The sequence below is a fragment of the Leuresthes tenuis genome, unplaced genomic scaffold (assembly GCF_036924035.1).
Source record: "Leuresthes tenuis unplaced genomic scaffold, fLeuTen1.0.hap1 SCAF_20, whole genome shotgun sequence".
Taxonomy (NCBI): Eukaryota; Metazoa; Chordata; class Actinopteri; order Atheriniformes; family Atherinopsidae; genus Leuresthes; species Leuresthes tenuis.
Window position 1 is genome coordinate 31,635,987 of NW_027325374.1, and position 27,450 is coordinate 31,663,436.

The 27,450-nt window shown below is 40.2% G+C and overlaps 1 protein-coding gene across 1 annotated transcript in view; it reads right to left on the reverse strand.

The window, feature by feature from the left end:
• Positions 1-27,450, reverse strand: part of mtr (5-methyltetrahydrofolate-homocysteine methyltransferase) — a 65,357-nt gene continuing 37,907 nt past the window's right edge. Inside the window, exons 22-33 of the mRNA XM_072372724.1 lie at positions 27,217-27,317; positions 22,133-22,200; positions 21,141-21,261; positions 20,896-20,977; positions 15,822-15,920; positions 14,063-14,138; positions 9,586-9,741; positions 7,326-7,525; positions 6,642-6,842; positions 5,693-5,885; positions 4,774-4,886; positions 1-395 (exon numbers count right to left, since the gene is read on the reverse strand). Coding sequence (XP_072228825.1) covers positions 306-395; positions 4,774-4,886; positions 5,693-5,885; positions 6,642-6,842; positions 7,326-7,525; positions 9,586-9,741; positions 14,063-14,138; positions 15,822-15,920; positions 20,896-20,977; positions 21,141-21,261; positions 22,133-22,200; positions 27,217-27,317 — 1,500 coding nt within the window. The 3' untranslated portion in view covers positions 1-305. The remainder of the gene's footprint in view (positions 396-4,773; positions 4,887-5,692; positions 5,886-6,641; positions 6,843-7,325; positions 7,526-9,585; positions 9,742-14,062; positions 14,139-15,821; positions 15,921-20,895; positions 20,978-21,140; positions 21,262-22,132; positions 22,201-27,216; positions 27,318-27,450) is intronic.

Consider the following 27,450-nt stretch of genomic DNA (forward strand, 5'->3'; position numbering starts at 1 on the left):
CTTTTCCAATTTATTTCAGTGTTTCAGCTGATCCAAGCAATACATTTGTGAATGCTTCAGCGGCAGAAGATTTTTCCAGTCATAGCAAAGGTCTAAAAAAACAAAAAACACTGTAGTTCACTCTGACATTCAGAATATAAAATACTAAGGCTTGGTGTGTTGCGTCCAGGAGTAAACAATATACACTAAGAAATCAGTTCTGGAGTACATTCAGCAGCTGGAGTAACTACCAACTAACTACTGTGAGCAACAGTGGAAATGTGAACTGTAAACTTGATTCTCTGCTCTGATTCGACTAGTAAACACTATGCATCCCTGTCATAACCAAGGATGGGAGAAAGCCATCTTTCCATCTCTTCCACACTCATCTCTTTCCTTCTGGCATAGTCTTCCACCTGCAAAAAAGATGAGCAGACAGAATAAAAGTTTAGCCTGGTTTGTGCCCTGTGCTCTAGTTTGGATTATTCCTGTTCTGACATTAGTTTATATTGATCTCAATTAAGCTTTTTTGTTATTGTTCAAGCTGTTCCAAAGAAATCTATCATCGCTATAATATTTGTGGTGGAACATGTCATCCAACAACAAGGTGATTTATTGCTATGTTTTTACTAGTTTATGGACAATAATGGAACTCCAACACGCAAGAATATATTAGTTTTGACACAAAAACATATAGTACTGTTAGGAGATGGGCACATTGTTGGTTGGAGTCTCACTGTATCTCATTAAATTACATTAAATAATACTTTATGCTGCAAAAGTATTACATTTTTGGGATTCATAAAGAATCAACAGTTTTTAGGTATTAGTCATTATAAAATAACTAAAACATATTGTACAGTTATTGCTGTGGGCAGGAATATTGATTTTTATTTAAAGCACTAGAAAAGTGATAGAACATTATCTTTGCTGGAGTGAGTATATCATGGCAACACTAACCCCAGGATGATAAGCAAACTGTAGTGGGTCTTGAAAGGTATTAATTTGCTTACTTAAGTGAGTCTCTCCAGGATTGTCATGATATGGGATGTTAATGAAACTGGTCTGTTCAGGGCAGATGGATGATCTCTTTTCATCATGATCTCATGTATTCCACACCACTGAACTTTCTCCTGACTTAGGTTATGGTTGATGACAGTGATGTGCGATTCAATCAATAGTTCAAAACTCAAGATTAATTTTACTGACTCAGGAGTTATGAGTCATTGTTTCCATAAACTTGTTCACTGACTGACCGCTGCTACTGCCAGCTAACTGCAAAGAGGAGACATGTCACACAACTGTTATTCTAACTGCAATCGCGTAAACGTATGAAGCTAATCGCTGTATTAGCTCTATGTATTAGCGCTGTATCTGCTCCAGCTCACTCGCTCTCTCTCCCAGCTCGTAGAAACTCGCTGCTCCGCACAATTCAGGACTCATGATTCATACCTGACGCGCAGTAACAACGCAGCTCACCGCTCACTCGCTCCCTCTCGGCCTCATTTTGAAGGAAACGGGAGTTCATTCATTCTGTACAAAATTATTTTATTCTAATGGTGCACTGTTGAATGTTAGAATATCATTATTTTTGCACTGATGTTTAGGGTATTTAAATGTTCTATTTATTCACAATTTCATACATTTTATTAGAATTATGCACTATTTCGCACTGAACGTTAATTTATTGGCTGTTAGGGTTATTTGCATTTATTTAGAAAGAAAGAAAGACAGAAAAATAAATGTTTCGCCTTGGAGACTTCTTGATTTTTAGTCATTTCCACAATGATTTGGGGACTGGAGAGGTTTGGAACTTGTTTGTACATTCCATGGCACACACTCTGGGTGACTTATTCAAGTGACTCATCAAGTGACTCGAAAACCCGGTTCTCTTTAGTGAGTGACTCATACAAACTCGAGTCAGTAAAAGGAATCGAGTATCCCATCACTAGTTGATGAAGTTCTGTAAGTCCAACTTAGCTGTTCTATGCAGGCATACTGAAAGGATCTCCGTGTTTCCTGCTGTGTTATAAGTCATGACTGAGGAGCCAGATGACACTGCAGAGATGTGACAGGGAAGCCGTTGTTGTGTTGTCTGTGTAGCTGGAGGCAGACATCACACCTTCAAAACCTAATTGAACCTACTAAAATGTTCATGTTAATATGTTCAGTTAATTTCCCTTTCGCCAGACTTCCGTCAGTCTGATACACCTTCTCCTTAAAGCCTGTGATCTTTTTAATGCCTGACCACACATACTTTGAAGTATACTCCTGAAGTTTGTTTTCAAGCCTTTTTCTATAAATCTCTTTGTTTTTTGTTATTTTCTTTTCAACTTTTCCAATACAATTTGCAAAACCTTTTGTCTTTTGGCATCTTTTCTGGGCATTAGTTTGGTTTCAGAAAATCCCAACAACATAAACACTGTTTGACTGGAGCTAATTCTTGCCGTCGTTACAAGAGCCTAGTAGGATTTCAAATTTCATATGTAACATAATAATTGTTTAATCTGGTTTCGTATTTTAAAGTTAAAGCACCATAAAATATTTACTATTGCCGATAAATTCATATCTATTTTCAAATGAAAAGATGAACTCCACTTCCACAGACAACTTTTATCTCAGATCAACATAATACCACCTCTAAATGTCAGAGGCTGATGAAATGTCAGTTATCACTTATACTCACCATATTCTGCATAAAAAGAAAGCAATAGGTTTCATTGACTTCACATTTACTTCAGACTAAGACTATACCATCTTCAATGTTACTGACAAGGCCACAACACAGTCAACTATTAGATTTAAAAATTAAGTCCTTTTAAAACTCATATATATCTTACATCTACTTTCAGACGAATAAAAACCAGAAACTTCTCATTTCCACAGACTAGTTTCTCTTCAGATCAAGAGAACAACACTTTCAAATGACATTGTCACAATAGCAGTCTAATTTGTTATTGTATTTAAAATAAAAATCTTTGAATTTTTCGAGATATTTTACCTTGTGCAGTTTATAATTTATGCCAAAGAGAAGCTTCTTGTCAATACTAAACAATTCAACTCCAAAATGAAACAGGAATCTAGTGAAGCCACTCCTAGAGGTTGTGGGTCACAGCCCCAAGTCCTCAGATTACCACTAGCACCAGTGCCACCTTCACTTCCCATATCCCACATGAAATGTAATATTTCCAGCCCATACTAGGTGCAGATATTCATGTATACTATTCCAGCCACTCGGTTATGTACAGCACCTGCCTGCATCTCGTACCTTCTACTATGTGTTGGACTGTCTCAGGTCTTTTTGCACAGCCTGTTCTGTTTGGTGTAGTACACCCTGGCCTCTTTTGCTCCTGTTGCCCCCATTCTTATGATGAGTGCATCAATGCTTTCTTTCAAATCAGCCTTTTCCAGCTAATGATAAAGATTCTTGATATCATCCATTTCTTCAATTGGTCCATTGTGCATATCATGCAGGTACTTATCCTTTTATTATTTCTCCTTTCAGTTTCCCTCACTGGGCTTAAGATGCCTGAGTCATTTATTTTGCAGTTCACTGCTGGGGGCCATGATTCTTTGTCCTGGATAAGGGGTCGGACGCTCACTAACCTCAAACCTTTCTCTTTCTGCTTAGTGTTCAATCTCAGGATATTGGGAGCTGGGGGTGACATTCTTCATGTATTGTGAGAAACCTTGAGTCTTGATGTAAGTTTATAAGAAAATGACAAATTATTGGGTTTTTCAGACCAAAACTAGACTTAAAAAAAAATCATGTAAACATGGTAGTCCAGTAGAAATTGCATGAAATCAAAGCTCTCAAAGCAGAACTAATGAAATTTAGATAATGCGGAGTTGAATCACTTCTGCATGTATAACCTTAATTCGACTAGATTGGGCCTAGGTACTCTGTATATGCTCTAAAGTGTATATCAATACAGTTGAATCTCTAGTAAAATTGCTTACATTAACATATATGTTTTTGTTTCTTTTGTCAGACTGCAAAAAGCATTAGAAATGCCCATTAAGACTGCATGTCAACTAAGGCTTGCATAAAGCATTTTGAGACTATAGAATAAAATGCTATTCAAATCATAATCTTCCATCATTCTAAACTGCATCTCTTTGAGGGGCTTTTTCATTTCCCAATTCTGTTTCTGTTTTATTTATTTCTATTTTACCTTTTATTTTTACAGGTAATCTCCATGAGACATGGAGTCCCATTCTAAAAAAAAGACCTATTTGGAGTCACAAGCCTCCTTGCTACTCTGATGAGGATGAAGCAGATATGAACAATGAATTAATGAGAAGCTCAAGTGGTTGATAACAACTACAATCCCACTTTATGTTCAAGAAATTCAAACTTGTGGAAAAGGGATATTTTTCAACTAATCTGATTCACTGATTTTATGTCTTACACAGCCATGGCATGCTTGGCCCAGTTGCATGAAATGTTTTGGCAATATGACATCTGACTCCATAAGGTTGTACTTCACTATGTTGTATTATCCTTGATGTACTTACTATTCAATCTTGTGTGAATGGCAAATATTGTACATGCACTGTCGCCATCTTTGCCACTTTCACAATTATGAAGCTAAATGAAGCCGAAAGGAACATTAAATGTGACCAATGTATGAATGACAGAAAGCTCATAGATTTATGAGGACAATAATTTTGCGTATACTGTGTCTGAAAGGGCCTTCATTAACAGATGACAAGTTACCAAAGGATTGATGCCAAAGCAGACACTCTCCCAATTACTTGCAAAAATCTGAGATAATGAAAGGATAGCTGGACCTGCTCCTTGGTGATCTTTCCAACGGTGAAATATGAGGCCTGAGGGTTGGAAAAGTAAAGTCCAGACACTGAGGCAGCAGGCGTCATTGCCAAGGACTCTGTCAGACCAATACCTAAATACATAATGCACAGTTATTATATAACTATACATATAAGAAAGGAAGACAGATATTTGTAAAATACTAAACATGCATGTACAACAAGTTAACAAAGAACGAGATACAACAGTAACTTTCACTTTTTTAGTGTGAATGAAGCAGTTCAGCAAAGCACACTCGACATTCCCAGTGTGAAGTTGCAAAAGGCACCAAATAAATCATATGCTATGGGACTTCTTTGTGGTGAGTCTTGCTCTGTCCCAAGACCATCATTCTATTGATATTGATTAATACATCCATGACTCAAATTCAGCTAAATTAATGCAACATTTACAGCATGGCAGCTAGCATCAAATGGTGCAATCACAAAAGTAACAAAGTTTACCACTAATGAGTCTGAGGAACCATGGTAGAGTGGTAACCCAAAAATCAGAATGTCAAAGAGTATGTATGTGTATGTATAATAGAGAAAAAGCAAGTTTCCATGTGTATAAAATAAGTGCTTGAATTTTAACTTGTTTCGTTTTTTCAGAACACGTTAAAGTTCAGATTAAAAAATATATTAAGAAACATACCGTAACTATATCAATTACACCACCTTCTATTTTGCCTTGTACTCAACATCAGTAGTTTGTCTTCATGAAAGATACAAGAGTATTAAAAGAAAGTTTTATTGCATTATTTTATAAATGTATGCAGTAAAGCAACTCAAAATCTGTCTGTGTCGTTAAAAAATTCAAGTATGAACCTTCGACTTGAAAATGAACAATGTAAGCTTGATATAAAAAAAAATAAAAGAAAGAGGTTTGGGTTATTCTCACCAGTATTCTCCTGAACAGCAGCCAGGCTCCACATAACAATCTTCTCTGTGTGGTCTGGTTGGCTGGGGTAGCCAGCTGCAGGTCTGATGCCTTTGTAACGAACTTTGTGGAGGTCCGAAGCCTGCAAAGCCTCATCAGCACAGTAACCCCACAGCTCCTTTCGTACTCGACTATGGAGCTCCTCAGCAAATGCCTGGAAGTCAAAAGGAGGCAGATAGTGGAAGTAAATAGTAAATTGTGAATGGACTATTTACATTGTGTTTATCTAGTCTACCTCAAAGCGCTTTTGCACGACAAGCCATATTTACCCATTCACACTCACACTAAAACATCATGTCTTAGTCTCCCCATAGACCATGGTAAAGACTTTATAAAGTATTCACCCTCTCTGGCATTTCTCATAATTTGTTACCCCGCAACCTGGAATTCAGATTAATTTTGGAGGGTTGTATAAGTTGATCAACACAACATAACTGCTACTTTGAAGATGCATTTTTTTTTCAAAAATTCTAAAACAAACTGTTATAAAACATTAATTAAAGTTAAAAATTAAGTTGTCCTGATGTACAGCAATCTTTCAGTCGTACCACAGATTATTAGTGAGATTGGGTCTGAGTGTTGACTACGCCAGTTCAAAACATTTAAACGTCCCCTTAGACCACTCGAATGTTGCTTTATGTTTTGGACCACTGTCTCAGTTCTCTGGAAGATTTCAAATGTTTTCCTCCAAAATTGCCTGCATTGATCATTATCTTAATTCTTTTCAATAATGTTATTTGTTATAATGAAAATGTGAATATGCAGAGAAGATAATGTTGGCACTAACCGTTCCACCAGAATATTTGATATATCTGAACATCAATTTTTATTTATTTTTTTGGATACAAGAACAGTCTCCAAATCAAAAGTTTTCTGTTTTTTCTAGAACACTTGAACCATGCGTACATACCTCAGCCAGACGGTCAGCAAGAGCTTTGACCATGATGCTACTGTAGTCATCTCCTTGGGCCTGGAACTGTTGACTCAGCTCTTCAGCTCCAAAAACACCCACAGCAAACATACCAATATAATCTACCACGTTGCTTTCTATGGGTGCCACAAAGTCAGAAATACACAGGTAGGGCTCTGAGCTGGAGCGGTCCTTCTCCGCCTGCAGCAAATGCACGTGCATAAACACACAAGCATATCAGGTAATAATAACTTTTTGGCAACTCGCAGTTAAAACAATTCTATATCCCTTCACTTTGACATCACGACTGATGAACCAACCATTAGTCCACCAAGCCAAGTCTTAACCTTGATTTAAATAGTTAACATTGTGACTTTCAGGACGATGGTGAACAGTTTGGTCATTTAAAAATATTGAGTACTGACCATATCAAAATAGAAACAAACGACCAGGAACAAACACATTATCATCGATTTCAGCAGCTACTTTATGTACATCTATCTGCTGTATCTGCTTGCAGAAAAAATGTTTGTTTCTCTTTTGTGACCAGAAAATATCTGTAAGAAATTAATATAATCCAGTTCCTTACAGGATACTGGGGGAAAAAAAACGCTTACCACGCTGCTGCAAGGTGGTATGGTACTGGTGTTGATGAGAAATTAATCTTCAAATAGAGTTGCTCACCTGCTGTCGTAAGCCATGAAATATGGCAATGGGTTTTGTGTCCTTGTCTGCTGTAACCTCTCCTTTGTACACATTAATGTCATCACCATTACTCTGAGCATGCCAGAAGCCCACCAGGCCTCGTCCAGTCAGACTGCCACTGTCAATCATGCGGTTGAGGAACAACTTGGCATCATCAAAGACTTTGCGAGCCTCCAAACCTGAAGAATGATGTAATTTATGATTTAAAAGCAATGTACAGAACATATAAACATAGTTCCAGTTAATCTACCTAATCTAATGTTATAAAATTAAGCATGCCCTCCAGTTATATTTGATTATCTATAATGATTGTCTTCTTTTAAAAAAATAGATAGAAATAATAACAATAATAATCTGTGTCTGATCTGAAATATATGTCCCACTTCACAGAACAATCCATACAAACATGCTTTTTTTTTTTTTTTTTTTAAATATCTTGGGGCCAAAAAGTCCGGGAATGTGTCATTTATATGTATATCTATAAGTTATAAAAATTATAACACACTAATCCCCAGAGAGTTTGTCCTCTTTGCAATTCTCAACGGGTGAGACTCATTTTATGCCATCTCTTATTTGTTGCTTATCCAAGGTCAAGTTATGAAGTCATTAGGTCCAGGAGGCAAACCCAGTCATCCCTCTCCCCAGTGACACTTTCCAGCTCCAGTTCTGGATCTGTCTTGGGTTCTCTTCTAAACTGGACAGGTCTGGAAACTTCCCAAGGAGGCTGAAAAGCGCAATTCCCCTATAGTTCGAACACATTCTTCGGTACCCGCTCTTAAAAATGGGGACCACCACCCCAGTCTGCCACTCTGGGTGTTGTCCTAGATCTCCATGCAGTGTTGAAGAGACATGTCAGCCAAGACAGCCCACAATGTCCAGAGACTTCAGCATCTCAAGGTGAATCTCGTCACGCCCAGTAGTCACTCTTACCCTGAGTCACTTGCACTCTGCCTCCTCAATGGAGGACAAGCACAATGCGGGACAGACCCTGCTTTCCCTTTCAGAGTGTGCTGCAGCACTCTTGGCCATCCAAATCCAAGTGTCCTCCTTCTGCAGCTTGAGAGCTTCCCTCACCCCTCGTGTCCACCAGTGGGTCGTCCGCTTGCCAGCACCACAACCACCAATGACCGACCACAGCTCATGGAAGCTGTGTCAGCAACCCAGGCTCTGAACGTGGCCCATTCAGATTATATGCTCCAATTTCCCATGGGTGAAAATCTCTTCAAAAGGTTTGAGTTGAAGATCTAACAGATAGGGGCCTCCGCCAGATGCCCAGTTCATCTTCACTACGTGTCTGGATTTAATAGGTCCGCCCAACAGTCTTCCCTGCCACTGAATTGGTAAATGGTAAATGGACTTGTACTAGTGGTCAGCTTTTCTAGTCTAGCTGACCACTAGTACAAGTCCATACAAGTCACTACATGCCGCATTCACCCCACTCACACAGCACGCCTTAAGATTCATAACTACGTGCTTTTCTAATCATTCACACACATTCATACCCCCAATGATACACTGGGGGGGCAACGTGGGGTTCAGTGTCTTGCCCAAGGACGCTTCGACATGTAGCCCGGGGAAGCCAGAGTCGAACCACCGACCTTCCGATTGGTGACTGCTCTTCCTCCTGAGCTACAGCCGCCCCAACTCACCACTCGTTGGTGATCAGTTGATACCTCTGGCCCGATCTTCACCAGACTGTCTAAGATATAGGACCGCAGGTCTGATAATATGACTATAAAAAAAGATTATCTAAGGTGGCCTGGTTCCATGTACACTTATGGTCCACCTTATGCTTGAATGGCTGCCTGGACCATCATCTATCTCACCAACTCACAGTGTTATGAGAGTCTCTGTGTTTGCATTTCTAATGCGTAATGAAGCACAGAGGCTCCCCAAGGAACAGTACTCTTTTCATTTAATTTCTACTCCACAAGCGCAAACATGTCTACATATGCTGAAAATCTATGCAAGGACCAAAGAAGACAAATAAGTGCTGACTGTGGTGGACTTTCATTCACAATCAGCTGACCACAATCACATTTTTTGAGAGATTTATGAGACATAAGCCTTAGAAGGCAAAACTTTTTGTGATCACAGAAAAAAAAAAAAACAACAGAAAAAAACATTGTTGAATATTGTGAGACCATGTTGGAATAACAGATTTTCAGGCATAGACACACTTTTGCAGACATCAATTTTACAGTGTGAATGATCAAGGTGACAACAAAATAAGCCATACCAACTGTATTGTCATTGAAAATCTTTGGATATCCTCTGTTAGGGTATTTTCCTCTTAGCTGCCATACATCAAAGAAAGGCTTCCAGTCTATGAAGTCCAACAGACTGTTCAAGTCGTAACATTCAAACACGTGGGTGCCCAGGAACTGAGGATGCACTAAAAAACAAGGATAACTGTGTTTCAGAGATTTTTTAAAAAACTTTTCCATATTTTAAATGTTCATGTTTAGGCATTTAGCAGACGCTTTGATCCAAAGTGACTTACAAATGAAGATATAAACAAGCTATATAAAAAAAGGAACCCACTGTCAGTTACCAGCGGACTCAGGACACAGACGCAGGGTCTTTTGGATTCCAAGAGGGTTTTATTATCAAACAAAGCACACAGAGAACAGCAAGGCAGGGCGATCTCCAGGCAGAGCAAAGTAAAGGGCTGTGAAAAACTTAAGCGCTCTCCTCAGTAACTATGCCGTGGAGGACGAGCGCAGCTATGAAAGTTAACAAACATAAATCTCTCCAAACTGGGAGGAAAACAGAAAAGCTATGAACACTTTACAAAACAAAGACACGCTCTCCTAACGAGGTGGATTTAACAAAAGATGCACTCTTAACAAAAAGAGGCACTATGAAACTTTAACTATAAACTTAAACTCTCCTTTAACGGAGGCGACTATGAAAAGTTACAACAAAAAGATCTCTCCTTGCAAACGGAGGAACAAACAAGGCTATGAAACTTACCGCATAAAAAAAAAAAAATAAGTCTATGAAAAAGAATAATTTACAAAACACGATAGCACTGCAGGAGGATCGCTCACTGCAGGCTTGTGGAAGCTATGGATCGAGGTAAACTATGGTTCAAGACAAAAGCTGGTAATGCAGTTCAAACGGAGACAACATACTGGCACAAGACAAGGGAAACGCAGACTATTTGAACACATGAGGGACCAAGGGGAACAGGTGGAAACACTTGGGAATCAGGTAAGACGATGAGACGCTTGACACGGGAGGAAGGGCAAGATACCTGAAACGAGAGGGGGCAGTTAGTTAAAACAGGAAATGACAAGACAAGACATGGAACAGAACATAAACCGTGACACCCACTAGTCAGACTCTGTCAGAGGTGACAGAGTAGAGATAGAGTGCAGGCATAGAAGAAAGTACAGAAAGATAAAGTGCAGAGATAGAGGGGGTGGAGAAGTACAAGGTAAGTGCTAGGATAGGAGATGCTCTCTGAAGAGCTGGGTTTTCAAGAGTTTCTTGAAGATGGACAGGGACTCGGTAGGTCATTCCACCATCGTGGAACGACACATGAAAAGTGTTTGCATTGTCTTAAGCGTGGTGTAGGCACTGGTAGACGACAATCCTGCGACGAACGGAGGGACCGAGTTGTCGCATAAGCCTTTGCAAGAGCATTTAAATAGTTGAGAGCGGTTCCATTAAGCACTTTGTAGGCTAACATCAGTGACTCGAATTTGATGCGGGCAGCTAAGGGTAGCCAGTGAAGTTCAAAGAACAGAGGGGTGTGTGCTTTTAGGCTGATCGAAGACCTGACGCGCCGCCGTGTTCTAGACCATATGCAGAGGTTTCACGGCACAGGCTGGGAGACCAGTTAGAAGAGCATTGCAGTAGTCAAGGCGGGAGATGACCATGGCCTGCACCAGGAGCTGGGTGGCATGTTGGGTTAGGTATGGTCTGATCTTTCTTATGTTTAGCAATGCAAAGCGGCAAGAACAACCAACAGAAGTAATGTGATCTTTGAAGGTTAGTTGGTCATCAATCATGACACCCAAGTTTCTAGATACCTTTGATGGAGCAAGAGATAGGGGGTCAGTTTGGATGCAGATGCTGTGGTGTATGGTTGGTTTGGCTGGGAAGACTAGCAGTTCAGTTTTTGGGAGGTTAAGTTGGAGGTGATGGGCTTTCATCCATGTTGATATGTCAGAGAGACAGTCTGAGATTTGCGCTGAGACCGTGTGGTCATCAGGTGGAAATGACAGAAAGAGCTGGGTATCATCAGCATAACATTGGAATGAGAAGCCATGTGATCGGATGATCTGGCCCAGTGAGGTGGTGTATATGGCAAAGAGAAGAGGTCCCAGTACTGAACCTTGGGGGACCCCTGTGGCGAGGTGGTGTGCTGCAGAAGTGTGACTAAGCCAATATACTTGGAATGACCGACCAGTGAGGTATGATTCATAGCAGGAGTGTGCTCTCCCTGTGATGCCCATGCTAGAGAGTATGGACAAAAGGATACTGTGGTTGACAGTGTCAAAACCAGATTGGTTTGGATCAAGGAGGTTGTTATGTGAGAGGTAATCAGTGACCTGCTTAAAGACTGCCCTTTCAATGGTTTTAGACAGAAACGTGAGGAGAAGATTAGTGGGAACGGGGTCAAGCGGGCATGTAGTAGGATGGCTACATGTGAGAAGTTTAGACACACTCTGAGTGAGAGGGGTGAATGAGGAAAATGATGCAGTAGGACTTCTGCATGCAGATTTTGTGGTACAAGGTTTGGGAAACTGTTTGCTTATAGCTGCCACTTTGTCAGTAAAAAATGAGGCAAAGGTGTATGCTGTTAGATTGGTAGCAGGTGGCGGAGGCGGGGGATTAAGTTTTGAAGGTGGAAAAAAGTTTCCGGGTGTCAGTAGTACTATGAATCTTGTTAATGTAGAAAGACTTTTTTGCATCAGTAACACTGGATGCTAATGATGACAGTAGCGGCTGGAGTTTAGCTAGATCTGCAGGATCTTTTGACTTGTGCCATTTCCTTTCGGCAGCTCTGAGATTGGTGTGCAACGCTCGGAGGGTATCATTAAACCAGATTGGGAGGATCAAGCGGGTTTGGTGGATAGAAGACACAAGACTATCCAAAGATGAGCTCAGTGTAGAGCAAAGGGACTACGTGGCATCATTAACCTCAAGGGAGGAGAATGTGTTGGAGGTCGAAAGAGCGGAGGCAATAACGGAGGAGAAGCAGGTGGGCGACAGGTTGCGGAGGTTGTGGCGGAAGGAAACCATAGGGATAGAAGCAGATGGTCTTCTCGGAAGACTCACTCTGAACTGAATTAAATAGTGGTCAGAAAAGTGCAGAGGTGTGACAGACAAGGGCCTCTGTGGCACAGTTTCTTGTGAAAATGAGATCTAGCACTTTGCCAGCTTTATGAGTCGGAGGACTGCTGAGCAGTTGTAGCTCAAACAAGTGCATTAGTGTCAGAAAATCTGAAGAGTTAGGACTGTCGAGGTGGATATTCATGTCACCCAGACCATTATGGGACAGTCATGCTCCGGGATAGAAGAGAGCAAGGTGTCTAGTTCATCTTGAAAGTCACCGAGTTGTCCTGGTGGGCGATATACGACAACGAAATAGATTTTGACCGGTGCAGTTACCAAGATGGCATGGTATTCAAAGGTATTGTATTTAGCATTAGGTAGCAGTTGGTTGTATTTCCATTTGTTGGAAATGAGCATGCCCGTTCCACCACCTCTCCCAGATGTACCAGAAGTGTGGGAGAATGAGTGGTTGGTTGAAAGTGCAGCCGGGGTAGCTTTGTTTTCAGGCTTAATCCAGGTCTCAGTGAGAGCCAGGATATCAAGAGACAGGTGGTTGGGCATAAGCCATAATGAAATCTGCTTTGTTTACCGCCGACTAGCAATTCCACAACCCCACAGACAAGGGTGTGTCACAGAGTGAAGTGGGCTTTAGAGAGCGGAGGTTGTTAAGGTTGCAGTGGCGTTTGGTTGTGTGAAACCTTCTATGCGAGCCGGAGACAACAGGAATGGGATTGAGGCACATTTTAAAGCAGGTGGTAAGGCCAGAGCGACATGGATGAGGCAAGTAGGACAGGTTTGCCTTGTTCAGTGTCCTTGCTCGGTGGACACGCTTGTCTTCACCTGAGATTGGCTGACGCTTCAGGCATCACCCCTTATTTTATGTTGTGCACACAATTGGACACGGCCCTTCATGTGTTGGCTAATTGCACTAGGCTGAGACCGCCCACAGAGAGTTAACCAACAAGTGGTTTCAGAGAGGGGAGTGACCGCCCGTTCACAGCCCCTGGGTACTCCGATTGCTTTGCCATGGCCCAACCGAGGCTACTAGGCAACAGGTTTCACCTACGGATGGGTTTTGATCACTTTCTCAACAGCAGATATTGATTTTGGCAAAGAAGCTTAGAAAAACTTACACTAGCAGACACACAATGTGCTTTCCGTGCAATTCCGATACCTTCAGTGTGCTGTAGTGAGTTTTTAAAGCTCTTGCTTTAGTGAGAGGACCGCCCACCGAGAGTTAACCAACAAGTGGTTTCAGAGAGGGGAGTGACCGCCCGTTCACAGCCCCTGAATATTACAGGCCCTAAATATTATGTATCAATTGAGACTAATTTCTCCTCCCATCAAAAATATATGTAGAGAATTTTTCTGACAGATAAAAGTAATTTTGTTTTAATTCCATACTTAATTCATCTTTTCAAGCTTACCTGGTCTAGGCATAGAGAACCAGTCTATGGGTAAAGCCTTCAGTCTGGCCTCAGAAAGAGATAGATACCTACGATCCTGGAAAGAACATAAGGAAGAGGGAGATTATTACATTTATTTTCAAATGAAAGTCATTATGGTCTACATTGAAATAAACAAAAATCCAGCCCTGTCAATGATAAATATAAACATATAAATATATAAAATATAAACATCATAAAACACTCATTTATAATGTACAGGACTAGGAACAAAGAAAATCATCAAAGGGGAGAGGAATGTGGCTATGCTTGATCGATAATGTAAAAATGTCAGTTGTACTTTTAGGGTTTCAGGCAATTGACAAGGGCACAGTTTGGAAAAAAAAAGTCCAAATCGCAGGGTTCAAATCAAAATGGCCGACTTCCTGTTTGATTTAGCTAATGGGTCCAGGAGGCTTTTTTGTACATCTTTGCATGTTACATGTATGTGTAAATTTTCTCACCTGTGGCTTAAAGTATGGGGCTATATTTCTGTAATATTGTAGAGGGCGCTCTTGAGTCGTTTTGGTACATTCCAAAAATATTTACATTGGCTATGATTCAGGGCATAATCCTCATAAAACATGCAAAGTTTGGTGAAGCTTGGACATGGTATGCTTGAGATAAAAGGACTACCTGTTTTGTGGCCATGTATCTAATTTGTCATGGATACGTTTCGTGAAAAACATATCCCTTGTCTCACACACTTTTGAGTGTGAGGGGTAAATCATTGACAAGTTCTAAATTTGGGGTTGCATGGATGAGATATGAGCATTTATAATGATTTTTGTCATGACATGATATTGAAATTCGCCCCACTGACATGTCCAACAGACATATCCTCCAGTGAAGACTCATAGTTTTGTAAGGGAAGCATTATCTACTTGTATTCTGCACATATTTGAGGTAGATCTAGTAAATAATGACAGAGCAAAACATAAAAAATATTTCCATGTAAACCTGTATAGGAGCTGAGTGTGATATGTGTGATGTTTAGCGCAGTTTGGATGTAAAATGTGGCTAAGATGTCAATTTCCTGTTTCATGGCGAAACATCAACTTTGGGGTGCTGCTACGCCCAAATCCAATGGTTTATTATAAAGCTTTCAATAACATTTAATTACACGTCTTTTGACCATATAGACCAATTTTCAAGCCTTTATGATTAAATCTATTAGAAGAGTTCATTAAAATATAATATTTGTAAAACGCCAAACTGACATCTTTGAACCAAATTAGCCGACTTCCTGTTGGACATTGCTCCACATAATGTGGAGCTTGACATGTTCTATGTGATTGCCAAGTTTCATGAAAATACTTTTGCTACCACAAAAGGTGGCGATGTGGAGTAATTCACGAGAATTTAGAAATTCACAAGAGCCCAAAAAATACATATATTAATATCTTAATAATAAGATGGAGTGCACAGTTAACTGTATTTACACAAAACCCTTCCTCATTTTTTATAATATAATGTTATGTATAATATAATGTTTGAGTAAACGTTACTCGACTACACAGCAACTGAGACGAATTTTTTTTTTATAGCAGGACCGAGGCACCTCGGTCTTGACCGCATCACTGTCGTGCTCAAATGACGTTAAAGCACACCCTCTCGAGTAATATTGCTTAATTAGACATTGCTAAATATTACAGTCTATAATTACATTAAATAATGGTTCAAGATGTGAATGTGTCTGCTCTAGTGCCAATTGTAATGAATTTTTCAAAAAACTACTCACCTTCAGAGAGTCATAGTGATCTTGCCTGATCTCGTCATACTCCTCTTTCAGGTCTTCAAAGTACTCCTTCCTCACTGCATCATCCAGTAGCTGTGAGCACTAACATACAGAAAAGAAAGCAGATGAAACATAATAGAGACTTATTCTTCCTCAAAATAGTTTCTGAAACATAAAAATTGTTTTATGGTTTCAATGAATAAATACCAGCATAACAAATAACCTCAGCAAATCTATTGCTGATAAGGCGATAATTATTGATAGCTATAAGGTATACAGGACTTATCGTCAGAAAAGGAATGGGGGAGTGGCAATTTTTATAAAGAGTAAATTTCGTGTCTGTAATCTTCTCTCTAAATCTGAGTAAGGCAGTTTGACTTCTTAGCCCTGGAGCTGATAGTATCCGGATCCCTTATTAGAACTGTGGTTGGCTGTTATAGGACTCCATCAACGATACTGGTGCTCTGCCCTATTTAGAACAGCTCCTGTCAGACCTAAACTTTAATGAAAAAGTAATAATTGGTGACTGAAACTGGAACTGGTTGCAACCAGTATCTGATGAGTTTAAAGCTTACTGATTCCATGCATGGATAGTGTAGTGCTATGACTGCCACCTTTAATGTGGGAGACCTGGGTTCAAATCCACTGCATGAAAGGTACTACCTCCAGTAGGGGTCCTTAGGCAAGACCCCCTTACCCTATCTGCCTACCTGTAAGTTGCTTTGGATGAAAGTGTGTGCTAAATGCATGAACATAAACATAACAATTCCTAGACCTAACTTGAAAAAAATCCTCCATCATAGATCTAATTATAACAAATGCTCCCCACAAATATTCATCTGCTTCTGTATTTGCCAAGGACATCAGTGACCACTGTGTTGTTGCGACAGTCAGGAATACAAAGATTACTAAATCTCAACCTTGCGTTTTAATCAAGCGTAACCTGAAGCAATTCTGCATCCATTGGTCTATGTATGTGCATAAATGTAGAAGCACTATGTAGACTAAGACAGACCCAAAAATTCTTTAAAAAGCCTCCATCTGATCCAGAATGTTTAATCCAGACGACAATTCCGACTATGGACTTGATTGTGAATAGGAGGTAGAGTCTTCAGCTATTGTTTTTTCCCCCCCAACTATCTTCTCATGTAAAACTAACTTCCACTATAGGTTATAGAGTGAGAAATCATCTCTACCATTATCAAAAAGGAAAGGAAAGGACAGAGGGGAAGGGAAGTGCTAGGATAGGAGATGCTCTCTGAAGAGCTGGGTTTTCAAGAGTTTCTTGAAGATAGACAGGGACCCTGTTCTGGTAGCGCTCGGTAGGTCATTCCACCATCGAGGAACGACACATGAAAAGAGTTTGGATTGTCTTAGGCGTGGTGTAGGCACTGGTAGATCCTGCGATGAATGGAGGGACCGCGTTGTCACATAAGCCTTTGCAAGAGCATTCCAGTAGATGTGAGCCATCCCATTAAGCACTTTGTAGCTAACATCAGTGACTTGAATTTGATGCAGGCGGCTAAGTGTAGCCAGTGGAGTTCAATGAACAGAGGGGTGATGTGTGTGCTTTTAGGCTGATCGAAGACCAGATGCGCCGCCGCGTTCTGGACCATCTGCAGAGGTTTCACAGCACAGGCTGGGAGACCAGTTAGGAGAGCATTGCAGTAGTCAAGGCGGGAGATGACCATGGCCTGCACCAGGAGCTGGGTGGCATCCTTGCTCTGTATATGTCATTTTGCAGTCTTTAGCTGTGTGTTTCTGTTTTTTCCTTCACAAAGTAGGAATCACTGGCCTGGCATTTCTATGCTTTTTTGTGTTGCTGTCCTTTCCTCTCACTCAACCAGTCAGGGATGGTCATCCTCCTTTTGAGTCTGGTTCTGTAGGAGTTCCCTTCCTGTTTAAAAGAGGCTTCCTGCACTGTTGTCTGCCGGCCTGTGCTTGCTCAGGACGATGCATTTAATCACATGGAAGAACTGCTCTATTGGTAACCTCATATAGACTAAAAACACAAACATAATTGAAGCTGCAAGCAGCAATAATGGCCCTCGCACCATGGTGATGGTCTGGCCAGTGGCGACCACAATACCAAGATATTTAGGCCCTGGATAGCACCACAATCTGGCTTTTATTGGGAACGACACTTGAAGAGTGCACAGATATTGTCCTCCATGTATACATGAGATTGTGTTGTGATCATGGGTGGACACAGATGTACAGACATGGTAAGGATAAGACGACTGATAATCATGCAAAAACATGAGTGTTGCAGGACAATACACTACAGAGTTACAGCAAGTTCCCCTTTAATGGCGAATTCCTGGCACAAGTAGGCAGAGCTATGTCAATGAAAGTTTTCATCTTTTTAGGGAATCAACAGTGATTAAATCCTATAAATTTATGGCTTTTGGCAGATATAGGAGTGATTTATAGTCATTTTGTTTTGCCGTGGCATGATATTGAAATTAGAGACACTGACATGGCCACTGACACGGCCATGGTAAAATTAAAGTTATCTAGATGAAGCTTCATCTGATACTTGAAAATGGCAGCAGCAGGGGGCTCAGGTGCAGGAGGCTCAGGTGTTCGCCTGACATTTTTAACTTATTTTAAAGTTTTTATATACAGGGCCTAAATTTGTCGACTCAGGGCCTTATTTTAATAAGCGTTTCTCTCATGAACGGTGTAAAATCAGTCTCAAACATTTTGGGTTTGGCAGTTTTGCGCTGCTGTCCACTTTCCTGAACCCAAGCTGGCACATAGCCTCGAAACATTAGGGCGAGATAAAGATACAACTATAATTACCATCTGCCTTCTGATGTCCGGGGATATACACTACTGTCCTGGCCCATTTCCCACATGTGAAACGAGTGACAAGTATGGTGGACTGCAATGCGAACATGTATCCGATAACATTAACAGGAGCATCGCTGTGATTCCTCCAACTATGGGAGACGTGACGATACTGACTGTGATTGGTACCGGGAGAGGAAACGGCAGTGGGCATGCGGCTGGAGGCTGGCTACCGGGTGTGAAGGCTGGGTGCTCGGGGAGTGGTCCCATGGAGGTGGCAGCTGGTGCTTCCGTCAGTCTGGGCTTGGGGAGCGGTCTTGGCGGTGAGGCAGTGAACAGGGAGGCTGGAGGCCCGGGAAGCGATCCCAGACAGATGGTGACCGAAACGACTCGACACTGAGGATATCGTTAACCACGGGAATGTGGTAACTGAAGTAGTAAGGGCAACTAGATCTAAATGGCACACCAACAAAGTGATAATCAAACATCGGAAATGGAAAGTTTTTAAAAGGAGAACAATTATAATTATGAAGCCTATCCCAGCTGTAGCAAAGCGAGAGGCAGGGTACACTCTGGACAGAGTCCCAGGGCAAACACAGAAGCTAAAAACCAGGAACGCACACAATCACTCACTCCTAGCGTTAATTTCGAACAACAATTGACCAAACGTGCATATCTTTAGACTGGGGTAGGAAGTTAGAGTTGCTGGGGACAACCCTCACATGCATCAGGAGAGATCATGTTTCTCCAGTTTTAGCTTCTCTTCATTGGCTCCCTGTTAAATTCAGAATAGAATTTAAGATTCTTCTCCTCACATATAAAGCTCCTAATGACCGAGCTCCATCATATCTTAAAGATCTCACTGTAAGGTATTTTCCTAACAGAGCACTTCGCTCCCAAACTGCAGGTTTACTTGCTGTTCCCAGAGTTTCTAAAAGTAGAATGGGAGGTAGAGCCTTCAGTTATCAGGCCCCTCTCTTGTGGAATAAGCTGCCAGTAAATGTCCGGGAAGCAGATACCTTTCCACTTTTAAGATTAGGCTTAAAACTTTCCTTTTTGATAAAGCTTATAGTTAGGGATGGCTCAGGTAATCCTGAAACATCCCATAGTTAAGCTGCTATAGGCTTAGACTGCTGGGGGACCTCATCTGTCACACCTTTCCTCACTTTGCTCTCTTTCTCCCCCTGATTCATTTCTCAAATGATATTATGTACATGTGACATTATTGTGGTTATTAACTTGTGTTTCCCTGTTCCAACAGGTATCCTTTGAATGGTGTTATGGTATTTTTCCCCCTCTTTTCTGTCTTCTCAAACCCCAGCTGGTCGAGGCGGATGGCCACCCTTCCTGAGTCCGGTTCTGCCAGAGGTTTCTTTCTGTTAAAAGGGAGTCGTTCCTTTCCACAGTCGCCACAGGCACGCTCAGGACGGGAGATTGAACTGAAGACAAGTTTCGGTGCAATATGTTGGTTTCCTTAGCTAGGATATTGTTTTTTGAATTGGCTCTATATGAATGAATTGGATTATTTTGAAACTAAATAATTGGATTTCATTGGATTATGATTACAATTAATTGAATTCCAATTGGCTTGAATTGGACTATATTATTTAAGTGCCTTGAGATGACAATTGTTGTAATTTGGTGCTATATAAATAAAACTGAATTGAATTGACTTGAATTGCAAGGAGAGAACATACAAACTCCACACAGAAAGGCCCCAGCAAGGATACAAAATGGAAGACTTAGAACTCTAACATGCCAGGGGTGCCGTATAGCTGAACTGATTAAGTTGGTGCCTCATATACAGAGGCTGTTGCTACTGGATACAGCTGGTCCTGGTTTGAGTCTTTGCTGCATGTCTTCCCCCAGTGTCTTTGCCCTCTTTCCTGTCTTCCTACTTTCAAATAAAAGGCCACAAGCGCCTAAAAATTCACATTACATTTTTCTTTCCAAGCCAGGACTACAGTAATCTCTATGAATAGCTGAAATTATTTGGCTATAAGAAAACCCATACTTACTTATGAATCTGTAGGTACAGTCAATTGCAAAACAGCTCTTCGCTAATAATTCTTTATGTGTTTTCCAGCCAGTGAAATAGTCTTCAGCCACTGAGCATATGTTTGATGATATCACTCTTTTGAATAAACCAGCACCTCTGATCACAACAGGTTAAATGCCAGGTAGCTGAACACCTTTTTGTTTAGGCTGGATTTTGTCCCACAGACCACTATTTGAATTCAGCTGTTGTACTGTAGGTCTGAGAAAAGCTGTATTGAACTCTTACCAATACAGCAGCCCTGGAGGCATCAAGAACATGGATAGCAGGAGAATTGTAACATGGTGCAATCTTCACTGCAGTGTGTGTCCTATCAAACACAAAACACACTAATTACCAAAGCAAGCACTACAATACCCAGCTTTGGGTTGAACGAGGATATGACCCTAACAGTAAATAATTACATATACTGCTTTTATTTTTATATGACATAGGTTTGTGGGTGCCTGTGTTTGTGTGTATGCTTGTCTTACTTTGAAGTAGTGGCTCCTCCAATCAGCAGTGGTGTTGTCATTTTAAGTCTCTCCATTTCTTTGGCCACATAAATCATCTCATCCAAAGAGGGAGTGATGAGGCCTGACAAACCAATAATATCTACAACAACAAATCAACAACATCTCAAGATCATGGGTTGATTATTTCATTATGTTGAAATAACTTAAGCTTGTTTTGCAGTTATAATATGTTAGTTATGATAATGGTGACATTTTTGTCATTATCTCAGAATTATATGGCTTGTTTTCTTAAGATAAGAGGGTGGTATATTTTGTCAGTTTGGCCTAGTAAAGACCTTGATTTACTGTCTTCGTAAACAGTTGGACTGCCTCAAGAGCAGCTACTGGCTGAAGTGTAGCAGAATCGTTTAAACTGTTGAAAGACTTTGATGAATAACTTTCACTATCCCACTGCATTTTAAACTACATATTTAGTTTTAATGCTTCAGTGCTCCATGTAAAGCACTTTGAATTGCAAAACGGCAGCAAACACAATTACGTATTTTCAAGTTCACCATAAACATCTTATGATCTCGAGAAGCAAAAGCTATTTTTCTCATGATAAAATAATAACGTTGCAATCTGGAGACAAGACCATGAAAATTTTTAGTGATTTTGAGATAATGGCATAGAAAATAAACAATTGCAGTCAAGGCCCCTCTCAGCTTCTGTAAGTAGGGTTTTTTTTCAAGATCAAGAAAAAAAATTGGATATATGGATATATATATATATATATATATATATATATATATAGCAAGAAAGAAAAAAGAAAGAAAAAAAAAATCAATTTCTGTCAACACAAGCACACTTCAACCAATCAGATCAATGAAGGGCTATGAGCAAAGCCAGTCAGTGAACCAGGAGCTGCTACTGGTGACTGTTGTCATACCCAAAATCTCCCAGAAGCTTCCTGTTTAGAATTTTAATTGCCTCATCCTATAACAATATACAAACCCAAACTTATCTCATACCAGCTTTCAGTGCAACAGCTTTGCTGAGAATCTGATTACAGGGAACCATCACACCCAAGTCGATCACTCTGCAAGAGAGGAAACGTCCAACATCTAACAGAAATGCAATCAACGATTTTCAACACAATCTTAAATTGATTAGTTCTCAGAAATGTTCAATAGCCCACACTAAGTGCCACTGACCAGAACATTTAACAAGCCAACAACAGACGTGGCTTGTGTCTGATGAGAAAAAAAAAACAAACTGTGTGCTCCCTACCAGATGTCAATTCTAGCCAGTGGCATATTTACAGCCAAACTTGAATATCTCATTTCCAATCAAGCTAATTGTGATTTAGGTAAATATTTCTCAATCATTTTAATTAAAAAAAATCACCTTCATATGGTCAGAAATGTAACTTTATTGTAGAGTACCCTCAACAACTGAGGTGTTAAAACACATATCTTAATTTACTAATGGCCCCTATCTGGTGATACTCATTTTAGCCTTTAGAGAAATATGACAGCATTTTCAAACAAACAATGATGCATTTTTTCCTTGTTCTCTCACACCTCACCCTCTGACACACCTGTCTCCCCCTTTCCTTGCATTGACATTTTCCTGTTGGGATCATTGATTGGGATAGTGGGATACACTAGTCTTGGAGTCTTTATCGTCAGTTAGCTGATATGAAAATCATGGTATACATTTACAGTTGTCTTATTTTTTTAATAAATTAATTGTGCCTTTCCTTCCATCTCATGCTCTTTTTTGTTTGGCATGTTCTTTCACAGAGGAACACAATTTTCAATGACAAAGGATGGCAGAATAATTTTGTCCAAAAACTAAACCAGAATTTATTAGGCTAACATGTTATCTTAGAAACAGAGAAGATATCTTCTTTGAACTGGATTGTGATTGTGTTGTTTTTGTGAGAATAATTGGGGGCCTAGCAGTGAAGCTGCAAAGGCACCCATAGTGTTCCTAGCTTTTATTATCATTATTATTATCATCATCATCATCATCATCATTTTACTTTCTGCTGCAATTGAAGTCTATGGCAGCCCCTAGAACGCTATGGGTAAAAAGTTGTGAAATTTGGCACACTTATTCAGGACAGTCCCATGGTCAACGTCAATAATTTTCATGCCCAAGCAGTGATCCCTGTAGCGCCACCAACACGTCAAAGTTAGAAGTGCATTCAGCTGTATGTAACTTTGGACTCGTTAGTCCAAATTTCACAAATGAGGTACCGTTGGAATCCTTGGATTGAGACAAGTTCATTGCACTATGACGTCATTTGCGATATATTGGATTTTCCGCTATTTTTAATTTTATGAAAGTCCTTCAAAAAGCATTTCAGGTCACCCAGATTGTCTGATTTCCACAGGACCTGACACATAGAATCTTCAGAAGAAGCCTCACAAAAGGTATCGTGTGTATTTTTTAAATTTCGCTTCCATTTGCCCGTAGCAGCCAATCAAACTCAGCACCAACATGCCAAACAGGAAGTGAGGCCATATCTCTGCGATGCATTGATGTATCGATGCCAAACTTGGTGTATGGACTCATGACGCCTTCCTGAGCAGCCATAGGCTTGCCTGCTATGCTGCTTGCAGCTATATTCAAAATAAGTCTTAATAAGTTTATTATGAAATTTAGGGATAGAGAGATTAATTAAAGAAATGCTTGAGCATACTGGCAACCCTTTTTCAATTAACCATGTACAGTTAATTATTTCATATTTCTTGAATTGAACTGTTTGAACTGTTTGCAAGAAAGCTGGAGAGACAGTGGCGTTCCTCTAATTTAGAAGAGTCTCAATTAGTCTGGAAAGATAGTTTAATAACGTATAAGAAAGCACTTCGTAAAGCTAGAACTGCTTATTATTCATTATTGATAGAAGAGAATAAGAATAATCCCAGGTTTCTTTTCAGCACTGTTGCCAGGCTGACAAAGAGTCCGAGCTCTGTTGAGCCATGTATTCCTTTAACTCTCAGCAGTGATGATTTCATGAGATTCTTCATCAATAAAATTGTTTCTATCAGAGAGAAGATTAATGGAATCCTTCCCATTATTATCACTGATGTATCATCAAGTAGAGCAGCTTTAGAAGTATCTTTCGAACCTGAATTGTATTTAGACAGCTTCTGTCCAGTTGATCTTTCTGAGCTAACAACAGCAATAGTCTCTTCTAAACCATCAACTTGTATGTTAGACCCAATCCCAAGCAGACTGTTCAAGGAGGTTTTCCCCTTAATTGACACTTCCATATTGGATTTGATCAATCGGTCTTTGTTGACAGGATATGTACCTCAGACTTTTAAGGTTGCTGTAATTAAACCTTTACTTAAAAAACCTACTCTTGATTCAGAAGTGTTGGCTAATTATCGACCTATATCCAATCTCCCTTTTTTGTCCAAAGTTCTTGAAAAAATAGTTGCAGTTCAACTTTGTGATCATTTACATAGAAATAATCTGTTTGAAGAGTTTCAGTCAGGATTCAGAGTGCATCATAGCACAGAAACGGCACTGGTGAAAGTTACCAATGATCTCCTGTTAGCTTCTGATAGCGGACTTGTTTCTGTGCTTGTCCTGTTGGATCTCAGTGCTGCATTTGATACGATCGATCACAGCATTCTGTTACAGAGACTTGAACATGTTATTGGGATTAAAGGAACTGCATTAGGCTGGTTTAAGTCATATTTATCTGATAGATTCCAGTTTGTTCTTGTAAATGAAGAATCTTCCTCACACATTGGAGTAAGTCATGGAGTTCCTCAGGGTTCTGTGCTTGGACCGATTCTTTTTACTTTATACATGCTTCCATTAGGTAACATTATCAGACAGCATGGCATAAATTTCCATTGTTATGCTGATGATACTCAGCTGTACTTATCTATGAAACCAGATGAAACCTACAGGTTGGTCAGGCTACAAGCCTGTCTTAAAGACATAAAGACCTGGATGACTCAGAACTGTCTGCTTTTAAATTCAGACAAAACTGAAGTTGTTCTCTTTGGACCTGAGCGCTTCAGGGAGAAATTGTCTAGTTATATAGTTACTCTAGATGGTATTTCCTTGGCTTCTAGTTCTACCGTGAGGAACCTTGGAGTTATTTTTGACCAGAATTTATCATTTGACGCACATATAAAACTGGTTTCTAGGACTGCCTTCTTTCACCTTCGTAATATTGCTAAAATCAGGAACATCCTGTCTCAGGGTGATGCAGAGAAACTAGTTCATGCATTTGTTACTTCAAGACTGGACTACTGTAATTCCTTATTATTGGGCTGTCCCACATATTCTCTGAAAAGCCTCCAGCTGATCCAAAATGCTGCAGCCAGAGTTCTGATGAGAACTAACAGGAGAGATCATGTTTCTCCAGTTTTAGCTTCTCTTCATTGGCTCCTTGTTAAATTCAGAATAGAATTTAAGATTCTTCTTCTCACATATAAAGTTCTTAATGACCGAGCTCCATCATATCTTAAAGATTTAATTGTAAGATATTTTCCTAACAGAGCACTTCGCTCCCAAACTGCAGGTTTACTTGTTGTTCCCAGAGTTTCTAAAAGTAGAATGGGAGGTAGAGCCTTCAGTTATCAGGCCCCTCTCTTGTGGAATAAGCTGCCAGTAAATGTCCGGGAAGCAGACACCCTTTCCACTTTTAAGATTAGGCTTAAAACTTTCCTTTTCGATAAAGCTTATAGTTAGGGATGGCTCAGGTAATCCTGAAACATCCCATAGTTAAGCTGCTATAGGCTTAGACTGCTGGGGGACCTCATCTGTCACACCTTTCCTCACTTTGCTCTCTTTTTCCCCGTTTAATTTCAAAATTGATTTTATGTACATGTGACATTATTGTGATTATTAACCTATGTTTCCCTGTTCCAACAGATATCCTTTGAATGGCGTTATGGTGTTTTTCCCCCCTCTTTTCTGTCTTCTCAAACCCCAGCTGGTCGAGGCGGATGGCCACCCTTCCTGAGTCTGGTTCTGCCAGAGGTTTCTTCCTGTTAAAAGGGAGTCGTTCCTTTCCACAGTTGCCACAGGCACGCTCAGGACGGGAGATTGGACTGAAGACACGTTTCGGTGCAATCTGTTGGTTTCCTTAGCTAGGATATTAATTTTTTGAATTGGCTCTATATGAATTAATTGGATTATGATTACAATGAATTGAATTCCAATTGGCTTGAATTGGACTATATTACTTAAGTACCTTGAGATGACAATTGTTGTAATCTGGCGCTATATAAATAAAATTTAATTGAATTGAATTGTTAAAGCTGTTACCCTTGAATAATTTTTAAGACTTCAAATGGAACACAAGAGGGCCACTAATTCCAAACCAGCTGTGCTTCCAGAGGCAAGTAAAATACAGCCAGGAGAAAAAACTGGTTGTCCAGTTTGTAGTGAAGCCGAGGAGGGAGATTTGACTCCAGAGAATGCATTTCGCAACATAAGCCATCACATCCTGTCCGATCGTGGGCAAAGCTCCACTGTAGAAGACTTGACATGGGAAACTATGAAAGTTCCAGGAATACACTGGTAGACCCTTCAGTGAAGCACCAAGAGAGTGAGAGTGGAGAGTGATGGAGGGTGGTTGGCTTCTCCACTGCACGCCTTTGGTGACTGACTGAATGAAAAAGATCTGATGTCCGACGTCAAAGCTAATACTTTTGTTTTTTTCTGAGCATTTATTTCGAAGTCACGAGTCCATTCATTAAAACTCACATTCAGCTTTGACTTGCTGAGTCACACTACTTTACCTTGGTATTTCTAGAATAATAAGTTTTTGTTCGTATTTCATATACGTTTCTAATGTCACTATGTAGGTGTGTCCTACATACTTTCAGTCAAATGTTTACATGTGTTTGACTGCATGTGGTACATTATTGAACTGGAAATGTCTTTTACTGGATGAGCTCTTAAGTCCCTTGGAGACACTTTGCATCGTGAGAAAAAGTGCTGCTGACACTTTCCGAGTTCACTGGGAAGACTATAGTTGGTAAAAACAGAAATTGGCATAGTTCTGCAGAAGAGTAAGATAATTTCAGATGGTTGGTTATTAAAATTCAGCAACAAAACATTACATAAATTTTACCTGTAGTTGTTGCAACCTAGCACCACTCCTACGATGTTCTTGCCAATATCATGAACATCTCCCTTTACTGTAGCCAGAATTATGGTGCCCTGATAGGGATCCTGCAAACAATGGAGAAAACATCAGGGCTGCTATACAGGACACAAACTTTAGTAAGTCCTTTCCACACAAAAAAATTGGATATTCTGGAGACTGCACAGTCACTTTAGTCTAGATTTTCTCCATCTCTTCTAC